Here is a 15,935-nt window from a genome sequence, read left to right as displayed (position 1 = left end):
ATTTTCCCCACAGGAAATAAATGACATTGTAGGACACGGGTGTCAAACTGCCAGCCTGCAGGTCAGCTGCATCACATGGAAGCCGCCCCCACCCCATTGCTGGCAATGGCAAAACTGTCCCGATACATTGTACGGCATCACGTGATGTCACATGTTTGACATGTCTGTTGTAGGAAATGACTAGACTGAGCCCAAGGGAGGGGACAAACATGTCATCTGTCATGAATCCCTGTACATCTAAGTCGGGCGTCAAACTGATGATGTCATGTGACATGTTGCGACGTATCGTGACTTTTTTCCCATTGCTGGCACTGGGGTGGGCGCAGTTTCATTGTGACACATCTGGCCCATGGGCCGGCAGTTTGACATCCGTGACCTAAGTCCAGCCCATTTTGAATTCTTTCTTAACTCCCGCTTATTTCCTTTCACCCTTAGTAGTTTAGATTCCTGTAGATAGCTTAAACTTATAATAAATCTTTGTGCTCAATTGAACTGCCTGAATCTCCTGATTTCGCTCACACTTGAGGGACATTATTTTTTTAACTTGTTTAAGTTTTCCATATAGATGAGTTTTAACTGAAAATATTTGGAAAAAAACAATTATAATCTTGTATGAGTTTGACTGCAAGAAATGGCTTTCTAGCTGAAGCTGATTATCTGAATGAATATAATAGTTTACATTTTAGGAAGAGGTCATCAAAACAAGCAACCACAAGCAAGCAAAATAAGCAAATTTACAAGTGCAGAAATGATTTTAAACATATATTTAGAAATTTATTGATAAAACTGGAAGTTTTCTTCTGGGTGCAAAAATGATAGCCAAATAAGTCAAGCCAAAAATATGATGACTGACAGAAGAAATACAGGTCAAAATAACAGAAAGTTGATCAGCAGATAAAATTTATTGTGATAATGAAAAAAGAAGAATTAGTTGCAAAGCAAATGAAAAGCATAACCTTCTAGTATTAATTTACAAGCACCAAGTATTTGTATGACACAATAGCAATATTTTTTGAAAAAGAAAATCTTGCTTTACAAAAACAAACATATGTTGTTGATATATTTTATGGCATGTTCATTTTGTCTCTCAGTACTGGCTTATGCCTCTAAAGATCATCTTGTTCTTTGTTATGGACTATTATGCAAGAATAATTTATACTTTTGCTTTTTTTATCCCATTTTTTTTAAAAAAAGAAAACACAGCAATTTACTGAAATTGGGGATTGGATTTCTCACCCAAAAAATCAGAAGATCTATTATCTTTTACAAAATAAGGAAAATGTACTTTCTGCCTATCTCTGTGCAAATATTTCCACAGTAATGTCTGGAATGAATGTTTGCTTTCTCAAATCTTGGTCTTTGGTTTCTAGCCAGTGAGAGACAAAGAAAAGTTCAGCAAGTGTTTAATTATAAATGATGTTTGGTTCAAGTAGAAAACAAAAAGGAAAGCACTTATTCTGAATATTCCTTGGACCTTGAAAGAACATTTGCTGAGGGAGGGAATGTGTATATATCAGAAAGGCGATTGGTTGATGCTTTGTAGTCTTCCCCGTCCAACTCTGTTGGATTCTGCTGCACTGGCTATGAGGCAAATGAACAACATTGGTGTTTCGCTCTGAATTTGGATGAGAGATCTTGTGGTCAAGCTGGATTTGCAGTGGGGACATTCTTTTCCCATCTGACTGTTTCAGTGGAAAAGAGAGTGTTGGCTTCCTTTGACCTTGGTGGTATCATCACATTGACTCCATGGCTGGAGTTACTTGGGATGAAAGAAAGTTACCCCTGTCTCACAAATAATAATACTAGGCAACAGCAGGAAGGGGTTAATGAAACCTGCAAATCTGTATAATCAGCAAAAGATAATGTGCTGTTTAAATACAAAGGGGTCCTGCTCTAAACCAGTTTGAATTGGTTTAGATATCCAGTTAAATTGTTATATTCCTTTATCAGGTAAGAAACTTGTAAATGTTGAATCTAGTTCAGCTGAGATCCTAGTATGAAGTTGATTAGCAAGTATTTTGTTCTGTGGAAGATAAATCCTTTTTCTGTTCAGATAATCTGAATATTTTGCAGTTCTTTTTAATCATATTTATGCATGCTCATCTCTTTTCTTTAACAATTGTTTTTTTCAGTTGAATATATTTGTGTGTGCTTTTTAAAGAAAAACAAAGCTTAGGCATATTGCCAGGATTTTATTTTATTTTGCTGCAATAAAATATAAGCTGTTAGTTTTTGTTTTTGTTTTTTTTAACAGGATTTTTTTGGGGGGGTCTGTGTTTTGTATGTTGGATTTGGGTGTTCCTGAAACATAACCCAATTGCCCCCCCCCCATTTTTATTTTGCTTAAATGTGCAATGGGACAGTCCTGGCAAACATTATCCTGTCTTGCATATCCTCATATCCCTCAGTTCATGTGTAGTTGTAATGAATCTGTAATTTTCATTTTGAAATATCCCAATGAAACAGATAAAACTAGGATAAGGTGGCCAGGGCACAACCTGGATATTTCATTTTAACTAAGTAGACCTTTATGTGATGCCACCACATAAGGAGATGAAAAGCACCACTTAGTTGTTTCTGTCTTCTTACCTGTGGAGCAGTTAGGGAATCCCATGGAATGACCAGGATAAGAGGAGAAAATAAATAAGCCAAAGCAGCAGTGCCTGCTAGATCATGGTTTTTCAGAAGACATCCCCAGTCTGAAGTATTGGGCTTTACAGGTTCTTCTGCAGGCTTGCAGGAATTGGCAATAATTGTCTTCTAAAACTTTGGGTTTTTTAAATCCTCCTTGTGTAGGACTTAGCATGAAAAGCTCTTCCAGTCCATAATGCTGGGTAACTTCTCTGTAAAGATAAATACAACCTGCTTCATAAGACAAAAATGTTTTTGCTGAATTTTCCTTTAAGAAAGAAAAACACAACTTGAAAACAGTTTGGAAATGAGCTTAGCTTTGAATGTTCCCAACAGGATATCTAACCCAGCCACGTTTTTACAGTGTTTTTTTTCCCCCCTTACAGCCTACCCGGACATCCTCAGAGAGTATTTATTCTAGGCCTGGATCCAGTATTCCTGGCTCACCAGGACATACAATCTATGTATGTATACTTTCATAAAATGTTTTATTAATTAGATTATGATGTAGTGTTACGTTTTTAGAAATGTACTTATTTAGATGTATTGTCATTCATGAATAAAAGCAAACAGTTCATTAACTGGGAAATCAGAATTATTTGCTCATGTTAATTCATTTTTATCAATTAGATTAAAAGAAATTCTGGCAGAATGACTTGTCTTATTAAAAAAGACTCCTTTGTAAATTTTTGATTTGTTGTTTGGGCATTGTCAGTAATACAGGTGGAACTCGACTTAACAACTGGTCACTTAGAGACCACTCAAAGTTATCACCAGCTTTACCAAAAGTACTTACAACTCAGTTCCGAGGTTCTGACAGCCACTGCCTCTTCTGTGTTCACAGGAATTTTGAGTGCTTGGCAACCAGCCTGACCAGGATTTACAGCTTTTTTTGCTGAAAACCAGCATTTACTTCTAGGTTTTGGCAAAAATGTGTCACAATGAACAAAGGGTTCCCTTAACTGCAGATTCCCTCATGACTGCATTTATTCACTTAACAACTGTCAAAAAAAGTTGTAAAATTGGCTTGGTCACATGCTGTATGGCCATCACAACTTATGGGCAGACTTCATTATGGTTGTAAGTTGAGGGCTATCTATATTGCAAAGCTATTATTTAAAGAAATCATTCTATCTGCTAATGAGTGGTTGACAAACACATCTTGGAAATGTGAAGATTTTTTTATCTGAATGTGATGTTCTGTGAAGTTGGCAGTATAGAAATTGCTGTGGGCCATCAAAATGAGTATGTGAATGAGTGATAGCTCAATATGGTCGGCAAATACTCTTTTTAGGGGGCTCATAATTAATCAGTTACATGATACTGATGCCTGGATACAGCTCATTGTAAGTCATAGTTATTTTGTCAATGAATAAATCACAGTTGCTTGGTATTTAAAATTCACTGAGTCATAAACCATGCTTTACTATGTTAGTCAACCAATAAAATCCATAGAGATTTTTCTGTTCACATCTTCTATAATGGATGTGGACCACCAATTTCAAGCTACAAAGTATACTTTGAAGGGAAGTCATCATGTTCAGAAATTGCCACTTTTCTACCTTCTGGTTGCTGGTCCTTTTTTCCCCTTACACTTCTTTGATGAATTGATGATGATCAAATCTAGTCTTAATGTAATAAAAAAGGGGGCATTTGATTGAAAATGAATTTGGAGAGTGGAGGAGAAAAATAGGTAGGTTTTTTGTGGTTTAACAAGCGTTTCTTTTTCTTATGAGCAAAATCATTTAGAACTGGGTGTTATTCAAGTGAATCTACACATTTGTGTTTACCCATTTTCTTTGATTTTTAGGCAAAAGTAGACAATGAAATCCTTGATTATAAGGATTTAGCAGCTATTCCCAAAGTCAAGGCCATCTATGACATTGAGCGCCCAGATCTAATTACTTACGAACCTTTCTACGCTTCGGCCTACGAAGAGAGACAAGAAAGGCAGAGCCTTGGAGAGGTAATGAAATGGAAGTTCAATTTGGAAACCAATTCACTTCTTATATGTGGTTTACCTTCTGTTGTTTCTATGCAATAGTCCAAATGCTTCATATTTCTCAACTTCTTGCTTCTTTATAGCTTTGGAAAAAATGTGAGCATTGGATTCTGCTGCTTTCCTTTTTCATCAGTAACTATATGTGCAGGGATCCCTATCCCACAGAGCTCTTCCCTGTCACCTTCATGCACACGCTTGACTGGTGGTAGCCAGGAACCTCTGATTGTGAAGCACCTAAATGGGCATAAAATCTTAAGGATTTACTTTCCCTAGAAGTGGTATAGATTCTTAAAGAAATACTGCTACGTGGGTAGAGCATCTGTGTGAGACATGAGCAGTAAAATGGCATCCAAGTACAAGAAAACATTATTAGAATTGTAAGAAAGACAGTTGAGTACATGTTTCAAAACATCGTTATTATTTTAGATACATGAGATCTCTGTGTTTGTACAGAAACCTAGCTATGTCAGTTGGAATGGAATAGCATTCATCCAGAGATAAAGATGTCCCCTTCTGGAACTTTGTAGGACATTGAAGACATTGATATTCCTTCTTGGGCCAGGAAATGAACCAGATTTGTTGACAGATCACTTTGTTTCAGTCAGTGTGAATTTAAAATAGAATATTTGGACCCAGACATAAACTATGTTTATGTGTTGTTATTAATGTGGGCTTTTCTTTATGTTAGGTATACATAAAAGAACAACAGAGAAAAGAAGAACTTTAATATTCATATCATTTTCCTAAACATTTTGATCATATGATGTGTTTTCTTGGAAAGATTGTACCTGGGAAATGCACAGAAATGTTTTCACAGAGTGCCACCTAGTGGAAACCAAGAAACACAAAGATTTTATTTTGTTAGTGAACCTAAAATAATTCTTAACAATTCTTAATGAAAAACCTAATTATCTACCACTTTTGTGGTATAGCTCTGATCCATTTTGTCTTTGTTCACATTTACTCCCCAGGCTGCATTTCTTTTCAAGGGCTTCTAATTTATGCTCTATCTTTATTACTAATTTTGATCTTGATTATGATTTTAATTTGTTGCTCATTTCATCCATTTCAAATATTTTTCTTGCCTAGATTTTGTATAAATTAATTGTATTTTTGAATACGCTTACTTTTGTTATGTAATGTAATTTTACTGCAAAATCATATGCAGTAAAAAAAAGTGCAGATATTGTTAGAATAGATGTTATTTCTATATGTGTTGGCAGGGTAGATATCAACCCGTGTGTGTGTGTGTGTGTGTGTGTGTGTGTGTGTACATATACATACACATACATACATACATACATGTTAAGAATTTGTCAAGGCTTTTTGAATGCACCTTGCTAATTAACTCTTTCTTTCCTGCTTTGGCCTGACTCAAGGCTTATCCACAGGATATAGTCAACTTATGACAGCTCATTATTTGTGTAAATTATTCAAATTGCTAATAAAGAATTTGGGAGGCTGAGATGATCATTTCGAACTTATTATGTTCTCATCAGTCAGTCATACCCTTTATCTGAGATTCGAACCTGGGCTGATTATATATTAGGCAGTTGTTTTAACTTCCTGAGCCACAGGTTCTTTCTCTCTTTTATTAGCTAGAAGGCAAGGGAAATATGTGTTAAGAAATAAAGGGAACACTTAAACAACACAGTGTACTGTATTTAATAGTAAGATGTCTTATCTTGTGTTCCCTTTATTTTTTTGAGCAGTGTGTGTATATGTGTGTGTGTGTGTGTGTGTGTGTGTGTGTGTGTATAATGTTAATTTTTATGCAGCAATTATAATAGGAATGATTAAAATGGAACAAAGAAAGGTTTTAGGTAGATGCTTTCTGGGGACCTTGAACCAATAGCCTTTTCCTTTTGACTTTCTTTCATATCTGCTTTCCATTGTAAAGTCTGCAATCCCAATTGTAAGTTCAACCCTGGCTTGGATTTTGGAAAATTTGACCTAAATGAATCAAATAATACAAAATAACCTAGATTTTACTAGATTTCTTTATCTCCTCTGTCATTGAAAAACTAATATTTATTCTAATTCTGCTTCTTTTGCTGTAATTGTGCATAAAATTATTGAATAAGTAAAGTTTTGATAAGTACTGAATGTATAAAAATAATACCTCACATAGTCCTACAATCTAATTTAGGAACATGTCATTAGATAGCCAAATGAATCATACTACCGGTTTGTTCCATTAGTTGGGTCATATATTATCATTTCTTTCTTGTACTATGTTAAGTCAGAATAGGAAGAAAAATTCAATGGTTATGAAAGTGGATTAAATTGGCCCCCAGCAGATAAGACCATAAGTGCCTATTACTCATGATAACTGCATATTTTCTCCCATATGGTGGGTGCTATGAGAACAAGAAGAATGGTCTTGGTTGTGGGATTGTATAGACATCTGATTGGCCTCTGTAAAAACAGTGTGCTGGACTGAGATAGGCTTTCATCTGAGTCAACACACCCTTCATAATGTATTTAATACAATTCCTGCTGGCTCAGGAATTCTGGGAGTTGAAGTCCACAAGTCATAAAGGGCCATAGTTCCCCACCTCTCATTTAATACAATTGCATTACTCAGTTCTTCTCAGGAATATATCCGTGGGCTCTTCAGATGGTTGGACACTAGTCATGTTTTCTGCTTCTAGATGCAGAGAACTAAAGGCCAAACTCAATTGTGAATCTTCCTGCTGAATTGATAAAATGTCCTTTACAAGTTGGATGTTCAGTTATGAAACAGGGCTACCAGTTATGCAAACCCTGATAGTTTACATATTAAGCATTAATTCAGTACAGGGGGAAATAATTAAAACCTGACCATGAAATATTCAGGAGATGGTAGATCCCAGAAACTAGATGTCAAATAGTAACAACATATTTTATTTTTCATTTTTATTATATTCTGGCTTGATTTATTCTTGTAGCCTAATGGGTTTTGTATATACTCTATATAGTATATAGTAAGAAGATTCAGCACTTTATTGTTTTATGTTAAAATAAATTTAAAATGAAGCAGTTATAACCTGGTTTTCCCCCCCTCAGAGTTCAAGATACGGCAGTTCTCCTGTGCATGATGAAAGTGTAAGTTGAAAAAAGAATAATGGACGATGATATAAAACAAATTGGCATTAGACAGTTTGTCTCTAGTTTGAATTATTTATTTATACATATTATCTATAAACGCACTGAAGAGTGATTGTTAGATAAAATAGCAATGTCTTTAAATCATAAGATATTAATTTATAACAAGCAGCCCAGAGTCCCCTTAACAAGGCAGATGAGCAGCATAAAAATGTAATAAATAAACAAGCAAACAAATCTCTAGACTATATGCATTCAGCATGGTAGGTGACAAGGTGTACAGATTTCGTATACAGTTCTGCACACACAAAAGATGAAGTTCAAATACATTATTTTACAAGCAAGAGTTTATGCAACTTCTTATAAAACAAAACTGCTAGCAATTCCATTTCTCTGGTGCTTGTGAATTGTTGTGAAAGTTCCTCTAGATTAGAATCATTTGGTTAAAGAGCATTTCTTGCCATTTGCCTTCCACAGTTTTTAAAGAACCATTCTGAAAAACTGCAGTGTGGATTGAGCTGCCGCAAAGATATGTGGTTAAACAGATATGCCAAAGTTCATCACAAACTGAGGTTCTCCAATGCATGTCTTAAGAACTCATAAATCATAGGTGCATAAAATTTGACTTATGTGCTATTTTAAATACCTTTGGGCTATGGAAATCATAGAATGGTATTGCTAACTGTCTCTTTGCTTTCTGTACATCAGAAAACGAAGATGATAAAGCTAATCAAATCTCATTTTGGTCTGAAATAGTCATTTTATTTGAGATCAGCAAGTAAATTTTGTAAACAGTGAAGACATTTTTGCCCAAGAAATTTCAAAACAATTATTCCTCTTTCTTTTTAAATTATACTGTCAAGATGAAATCTGGCCATAGTTTACAGAGAAATTCTTTTTAAGTATGGCTTCAGTATCACATGTATTTGGTAAATTCCTAATAAAAGTTCAAAGTCACTGAAAGATGAAAGCCAATGAGTTACCATTATGCTTATTTTTAGTTCGTAGAAATACAGTAGTTACATTACTAATGTTTATGATAATCAAGTTTCCAGTGAATGAAATCATTACTACAGTCATTTATTAATCTTTGATTATATTAAGCACAAATTAGCATTCCTGTAGCTCTAAACAAGCAATTTCTTATATCCGTAAATCTGACTGTCAGAATTCTGTTGGAAATCTCTTAATTAAATTGGATCAAACAATCTTTCTCATGAAATTATCAATTACCGTATTTTTCGGACCATAAGACACACCTGACCATAAGAAGCACCCAGTTTTTAGAGCAGGAAAACAAGAAAAAAAAATCTGAACCAAATAGTACCGGTATACTAAAACAGGGCTTTTCAACCTTTTCATCCATTGTACCACTTTTAGGACAAGGCAATGTCCGAGTACCACCAGTAGCCCAGCAAGGTGTCAAAAACTTGACCCCCCACCAAAAAAGGAAAAAAAATGATAAAGTACAGGTAGTCCTTGACTTACAATGATTCACTTAGTGACTGTTCAAAGTTACGATGGCACTGAAAAAAGTGACTTATGACCATTTTTCACACTTATGACTGTTGCAGCATCCCCAGGGTCATGTGATTTACATTCGGATGCTTGGCAATCGATTCATATTTATGATGGTCACATTGTTCCAGGGTCATGTGATCGCCTTTTGCAACCTTCTGAGAAGCAAAGTTAGTGGGGAAACCAGATTCACTTAACAATCATGTTACTAATTTAATTTCTCTCTCTCCTTCTCTTTCTCTCCCTCTCTCCCCCTCCCTCTTTCTTTCTCCTCTCTCTCTCTCCCTTTCTCTCCATCTCCCTCTTTCTCTCCCTATTTTTCTCTTTCCCTCTATCTCTCCCTTTCTCTCTCTCCTTTTATTTCCCTCCCTTTCTTTCTCCTTCTCTCTCCCTCTTTCTCTCCCTCTCTATGTTTCTCTTTCCCTCTATTTCTCCCTTTCTCTCTCTCCCTCTATTTCCCTCCATCTTTCTTTCTCCTTCTCTCTCTCCCTCTTTCTCTCTCTCTCCCTTACTTTCTCTCCCTCTCTCTTTCCCTCTCCCTCTTTCTCTCCCTCTATTTCTCTCCCTTTCTTTCTCCTCTCTCTCTCCCTCTTTCTCTCCCTCCCTATTTCTTTCTCCTTCTCTCTCTCTCCCTCTTTCTCTCTCTCTCTCTTTCTCTCTCTCCCTCCCTCTCCCATTGTTCGTTCCTTCCTTCCTTCCTTCCTTCCTTCCTTCCTTCCTTCCTTCCTTCCTTCCTTCCTTCCTTCCTTCTCTCCCTCTTTGTCCTTCCCTCTCTGCATTAGAGCAGTACCCGCGGAGGCGGCCCTGCGGCCCGGCTTTCTCTTGCAGAAAGCAAGCTGAAACGGAGCGAGGGAGATTGCCAGAAATGCGAATCGGCCGATCTCGCGCTCCTGCAAACTCCCTCACTTGGTTTCAGCTTCCCTTGCAGGCTGAAACGAGGGAGATTGCAGCAGCGCGAGATCAGCCGATTTGCATTCCTGGCAATCTCGCTCACTCCGTTTCAGCCTGCTTTCTCTTGTAGCAAGGGAAGCTGAAACCGAGCGAGGCAGATTGCAGGAGCATGAGATCGGCGTTTCTCAGCACGTGCCGATTCGTGCTCCTGGCAATCTCCATTGCTTTCCACTTGCAGAGGTTGGGGCTGGCCATACGGATCACCTTCGGACCATAAGATGCACCCTCGTTTTCCCCCCCACTTTTGGGGGAAAAAAGTGCGTCTTATGGTCTGAAAAATACGGTATCTTATGAGAGATTTGAGTAAAATGTCTTACCTATAAGCTCCTTTCTGCTTTGTCTTTCAGTCACCAAGGACGCTCTCTCCAACTCCGTCTGCAGAGGTAGGTTTGATGAATATGTGCTGTATATGACCAATCCAACTTTCTGTAACCTTGTTGACTGCTGTATGATGGTGAGATAACTCTTTTTGTAAAAGAGAAGTAGTAGACGAAGCCCCTCTCTCAATTCTATTTGTTGATTGTCCTGTTAACAGTCCTTCCATAACAAAGAATGCTTCCTTATAATATCTATTGGTATTTATGATCTGGTAGGATACGAATGGAGAAGCATTTTTGGAATAATATACTGTACCTGCTAAGCATGAGTGGAAGGTATGAGTAGAAGGAGTTTTATCAGATCATCTGCTATAATACATAAAATATATATATTTTCTTCAGGGTTATCAGGATTTTCGAGATCGAATGATACAGCGGTCAACCAGTCAGGGTTCCATTGGTTCCCCTGTATACAGTCGTCATAGCTACACTCCCACCATGTCACGTTCACCACAGCATTTCCACAGACCTGGTAAGGATAATACAACCATAGAACCAAATTTAAGAAACTATCATTATTTATCTTTTGGAATTACTAGGAAAGGGATCTACTTCTTTCAATTGCAAAACTATTTATTCATTATAAATCTGTGTTTCCTTTTTCTTCTCACTCTTTGTTAAGTGGATATTTATTGTAGGAGAATAGGAATATCAGCTAATTAGAAATTAAATAGTTTCCTAAAATGGATTATATTATTTGGACCAATAATTAATTAGGAGGACATAGGAAATTAAATTTTTCTAGTTTCTTTCACCAACAGCAAATAATTAAGATAATAAAGAGATAATAAATAATTAAAGATAATAAATAATTAAAATAATAAAGAGCCTTGGTGGAGCAGTGGGCTAATGCCTCCTTAAGTAACACCAGCTGCCTGCAATCAGTGCAGGTTCGCATCCCACCAGGCTCAAGGTTGACTCAGCCTTCCATCCTTCCGAGGTAGGTAAAATGAGGACCCAGATTGTTGGGGGCAATTAAGCTGACTTTGTAATAATGCCGCTTGGGGTGGGTGGGTGAAAGCCCTAATAAGCAGGCATATACATAGAATGAAGGCTACTGCTAAGCTTGTAAGCCGCCCTGAGTCTTCGGAGAAGGGCGGGATATAAATGGAATTAAAATAAAAATAAAATAAATAAATTATGAATTTTAGGTTATGGGCATTTTTAATAAAGACAGAGTTTCTGATTTTTTTGAATATTCCTTAATATACCTTCTCATTATTTGATGATAAAATGTAAAACCATTCATTTTTTTAAAAGTCTTTGTTAAACTCTAGAGCACAGGTGTCAAACTCACTATGATGTGTCACGATGTATCATGACTTTTTTTGACACCCCTACTCTAGAGGAAGAAAGTTACAGTATGGTATTTTTTAAAAAAGAGGAAAGAAATATTTTTTTTAAAAAAAGTTGTTAGGGGAAACAGTTTCAAAGCTGAAATGCTAGATGTCCATACAGAAGTAAAGCAATTCATGAGTCAAACTCAGTTTCTGGTGATTTTAGTAATGTTATGAAAGTTGCCTGTTGTTGTTAGCTGTGAAGTCGTGTCTGACCCATTGCCACCCTATGGACAATGTTCCTCCAGGCCTTCCTGTCCTCTACCATCTTCTGGAGTCCATTTAAGCTCATGCCTACTGCTTCAATGACTCCATCCAGCTACCTCATTCTCTGTCGTCCTATTCTTCTATTGCCCTCAATCTTTCCCGGCATTAGGCTCTTCTCCAGAGAGTCCTTCCTTCTCATTCGTTGGCCAAAGTATTTGAGTTTTAGCTTCAGGATCTGGCCTTCTAAAGAGCAGTCAGGGTTGATCTCCTCTAGGACTGACCGGTTTGATTGCCTTGCAGTTCAAGGGACTCGCAGGAGTCTTCTCCAGCACCATAGTTCAAAGGCTTCAATTCTTTGGCACTCAGCCTTTCTTATGGTCCAGCTTTCACTGCCATACATTGCAACTGGGAAGACCATAGCCTTGATTATACGCACTTTTGTTGACAGGGTGATGTCTCTGCTTTTTAGTGTACTGTCTAGATTTGCCATGGCTTTCCTCCCCAGGAGCAAGCGTCTTTTAATTTCTTGGCTACAGTCCCCGTCTGCAGTGATCTTGGAGCCCAGGAAAATAAAATCTGTCACTACCTCCATTTCTTCCCCATCTATTTGCCAGGAATTGAGAGGGCCAGATGCCATGATCTTGGTTTTCTTAATGTTAAGTTTCAACCCAAGTTTTGCACTCTCCTTCTGCACCTGCAACAAGAGGCTCTTTAGTAGTTCTTCACTTTCTGCCATTAGAGTGGTATCATCTGCATATCTTAGGTTGTTGATATTTCTTCCGGCAATCTTAATTCCAACATTTGATTCATCTAGCCCTGCCTTTCTCATGATGTGCTCTGCATATAAGTTAAATAGGCAGGGTGACAGTATACAGCCTTGCCGGACTCCTTTCCCAATTTTGACCCAATCAGTGGTTCCGTGTCCAGTTCTCACTGTTGCTTCTTGGTCCGCATATAGGTTTCTCAAGAGACAAATAAGATGGTCTGGTATGCCCATCTCTTTAAGAACTTGCCACAGTTTGTTATGATCCACACAATCAAAGGCTTTAGCATAGTCAATAAAGCAGACGTAGATGTTTTTCTGGAACTCTCTAGCTTTCTCCATGATCCAGCGTATGTTGGCAATTTGATCTCTAGTTCCTCTGCCTCTTTGAAATCCTGCCTGTACTTCTGGTAGTTCTTGAATCACATACTGCTGGAGTCTAGCTTGTAGGATTTTAAGCATAACTTTACTAGCATGAGAAATGAGTGCAATGGTGCGATAGTTTGAACATTCTTTGGCACTGCCTTTCTTTGGAATTGGAATGTAAACTGATCTTTTCCAATCCTGTGGCCACTGTTGAGTTTTCCAAATTTGCTGGCAAATTGAGTGTAGCACTTTTACTGCATCGTCTTTTAAGATTTTGAATAGCTCAGCTGGAATATTGTCATCTCCACTAGCTTTGTTGTTGCTCAGCTTTTCTAAGGCCCACTTGACTTCACATTCTAGGATGTCTGGCTCAAGGTCAGTGACCACCTCATTGTGATTATCAGGGACATTAAGCTCATTCTTGTATAGTTCTTCTGTGTAATTTTGCCACCTCTTCTTAATGTCTTCTGCCTCTGTTAGGTCCCTGCCATTTTGGTCCTTTATCATGTCCATTTTTGCATTAAACGTTCCCTTCATCTCTCCAATTTTCTTGAAAAGTTCTCTGGTCCTCCCTAATCTATTGTTTTCTTCTATTTCTTTGCACTGTTCATTTAAGAAGGCATTCTTATCTCTTCTAGCTATTCTCTGGAATTCTGCATTCAATTGGGCGTATCTTTCTTTTTCTCCCTTGCCTTTCGCTTCCCTCCTTTCCTCAGCTATTTGCAAAGCTTCCTCAAACAGCCATTTTGCTTTCTTGCATTTTCTTTGGGATGGTTTTGGTTGCTACCTCTTGTACAATGTTGCGAACCTCTGTCCATAGTTCTTCAGGCACTCTGTCTATCAGATCTAATTCCTTAAATCTATTTGTCACTTCTACTGTATATTTAACAGGGATATGATTTAATTCATACCTGAGTGGCCTAGTGCATTTCCCTACTTTCTTCAGTTTAAGCCTAAACTTTGCAATGAGAAGCTCATGGTCTGAGCCACAGTCAGCTCCTGGTCTTCTTTTTGCTGACTGTATAGAGCTTCTCCATCTTTGGCTGCAGAGCACATAGTCAATCTGATTTCTGTGTTGACCGTCTGGTGATGTCCATGTGTAGAGCCATCTCTTGGGTTTTTGGAAAAGAGTGTTTGCTATGACCATCGTATTCTCTTGACAAAATTCTATCAGCCTGTGCCCTGCTTCATTTTGTACTCCAAGACCAAACTTGCCTGTTATTCCAGTTATCTTTTGGCTTCCTACTTTAGCATTCCAATCCCCCATGATGATAAGGACATCATTTTTTTGTTAGTTCTATAAGGTGCTGTAGGGCTTCACAGAATCAATCAGTTTCATCCTCTTCAGCACTGGTGGTTGGGGCATAGACTTGGACTACTGTGATATTGAATGGTTTGCCTTGGATTCGAACTGAGATCATTCTGTCATTCTGAGGATTGTATCCCAGTATTCCTTTTCCTACTCTCTTATTGACTATGAAGGCTACTCCATTTCTTCTGAGGGATTCTTGCCCGCAGTAGTATACCTGATGGTCATCTGAATTAAATTCACCCATTCCTGTCCATTTTAGTTCGCTGATACCTAAGATGTCGATGTTCAATCTTGTCATCTCTTGTTTGACCACGTCCAGCTTTCCTTGATTCATGGATCTTACATTCCAGGTTCCTATGGAGAAAAAATCTTTATAGCATCAGACTTTCCTTTCACCATCAGATACATCCACAGCTGAGCATCCTTTCGGCTTTGGCCCAGTTGCTTCATTCTTTCTGGCGCTACTAGTACTAGCCCTCTGCTCTTCCCCAGTAGCATATTGGACGCCTTCTGACCTGAGGGGCTCATCTTCCAGCGTCATATCGTTTTGCCTTTTGGAACTGTCCATAGGGTTTTCATGGCAAAGATACTGGAGTGGGTTGCCATTTCCTTCTCCAGTGGATCACGTTTTGTCAAAACTCTCTGCTATGACCTTTCCATCTTGGGTGGCCCTGCACAGCATAGCTCATAGCTTCATTGAATTACGCAAGCCCCTTCGCCACGACAAGGCAGTAATCCATGAAGTGGGAAAGTTGCCTATCTTTGCCTTTTTCTGTGATTTTTTTTCAACTACCCAATTTAGTGAACAAGACTACCTAAACAATCCAGCATCCAAGTATTATTAGAGTCAATTTTGTTTAGATTTCAGAACCTGTCAAAGTCATATAGCTATTGCCACTGTAATTCAACTAGTTATTTTCTGTTACACATGGGCTTTTCTTTAGAAATATTCTACATCAATATTAATTTGGCAATTCGTTAATATACAGTATGTTAATATTAAATAGCCATTTGAAATTTTACTTGATCTTGAAAACTAACATAACAATATAAAGTTAATACTTTTTGAGAGATTTTAAAATTGTGATGATATTATAGGAAGTCAATTGATACCATCAACAGTTTTTACAGCCTCAGATTTTATTATTTTTTAGATCTTATCTTTGGTGAATAAAAGTAAATTCAGATTTCAGTAGAAAGAAAACTTATCTTTAAGAATGCCTACCTACCTAAAATATTTATATTCATCCTTTTGTAAGCCTCTGAACTCTACAGTTTCATACTGATTTATTTCCTGAAAGTTTTCTTCTCGTAAACCAAGTAAAAGGTTATAGTGATTAGAACTTATATTCTATTTTAATATGATTCTTCTCTAGTGCTTATA

At 37.4% G+C, this 15,935-nt stretch overlaps 1 protein-coding gene across 4 annotated transcripts in view; it reads left to right on the top strand.

Annotated features, from left to right (window-relative positions):
• ABLIM1 (actin binding LIM protein 1) overlaps positions 1-15,935 on the top strand; it is a 215,909-nt gene that overhangs the window by 166,307 nt on the left and 33,667 nt on the right. For all 4 annotated transcript variants that reach the window (XM_081328191.1, XM_081328193.1, XM_081328192.1 and 1 more), the window contains 5 exons: positions 3,018-3,095; positions 4,442-4,597; positions 7,682-7,720; positions 10,537-10,572; positions 10,909-11,038. In XM_081328191.1, the coding sequence (XP_081184317.1) occupies positions 3,018-3,095; positions 4,442-4,597; positions 7,682-7,720; positions 10,537-10,572; positions 10,909-11,038 (439 nt within the window). The remainder of the gene's footprint in view (positions 1-3,017; positions 3,096-4,441; positions 4,598-7,681; positions 7,721-10,536; positions 10,573-10,908; positions 11,039-15,935) is intronic.

The sequence above is a fragment of the Vipera berus genome (genome assembly GCF_964194415.1).
Source record: "Vipera berus genome assembly, chromosome: 5".
Lineage (NCBI taxonomy): Eukaryota > Metazoa > Chordata > Lepidosauria > Squamata > Viperidae > Vipera > Vipera berus.
The sequence above is the reverse complement of the archived record's forward strand: the minus strand, read 5'-3'. Positions and strand labels throughout refer to the sequence as shown.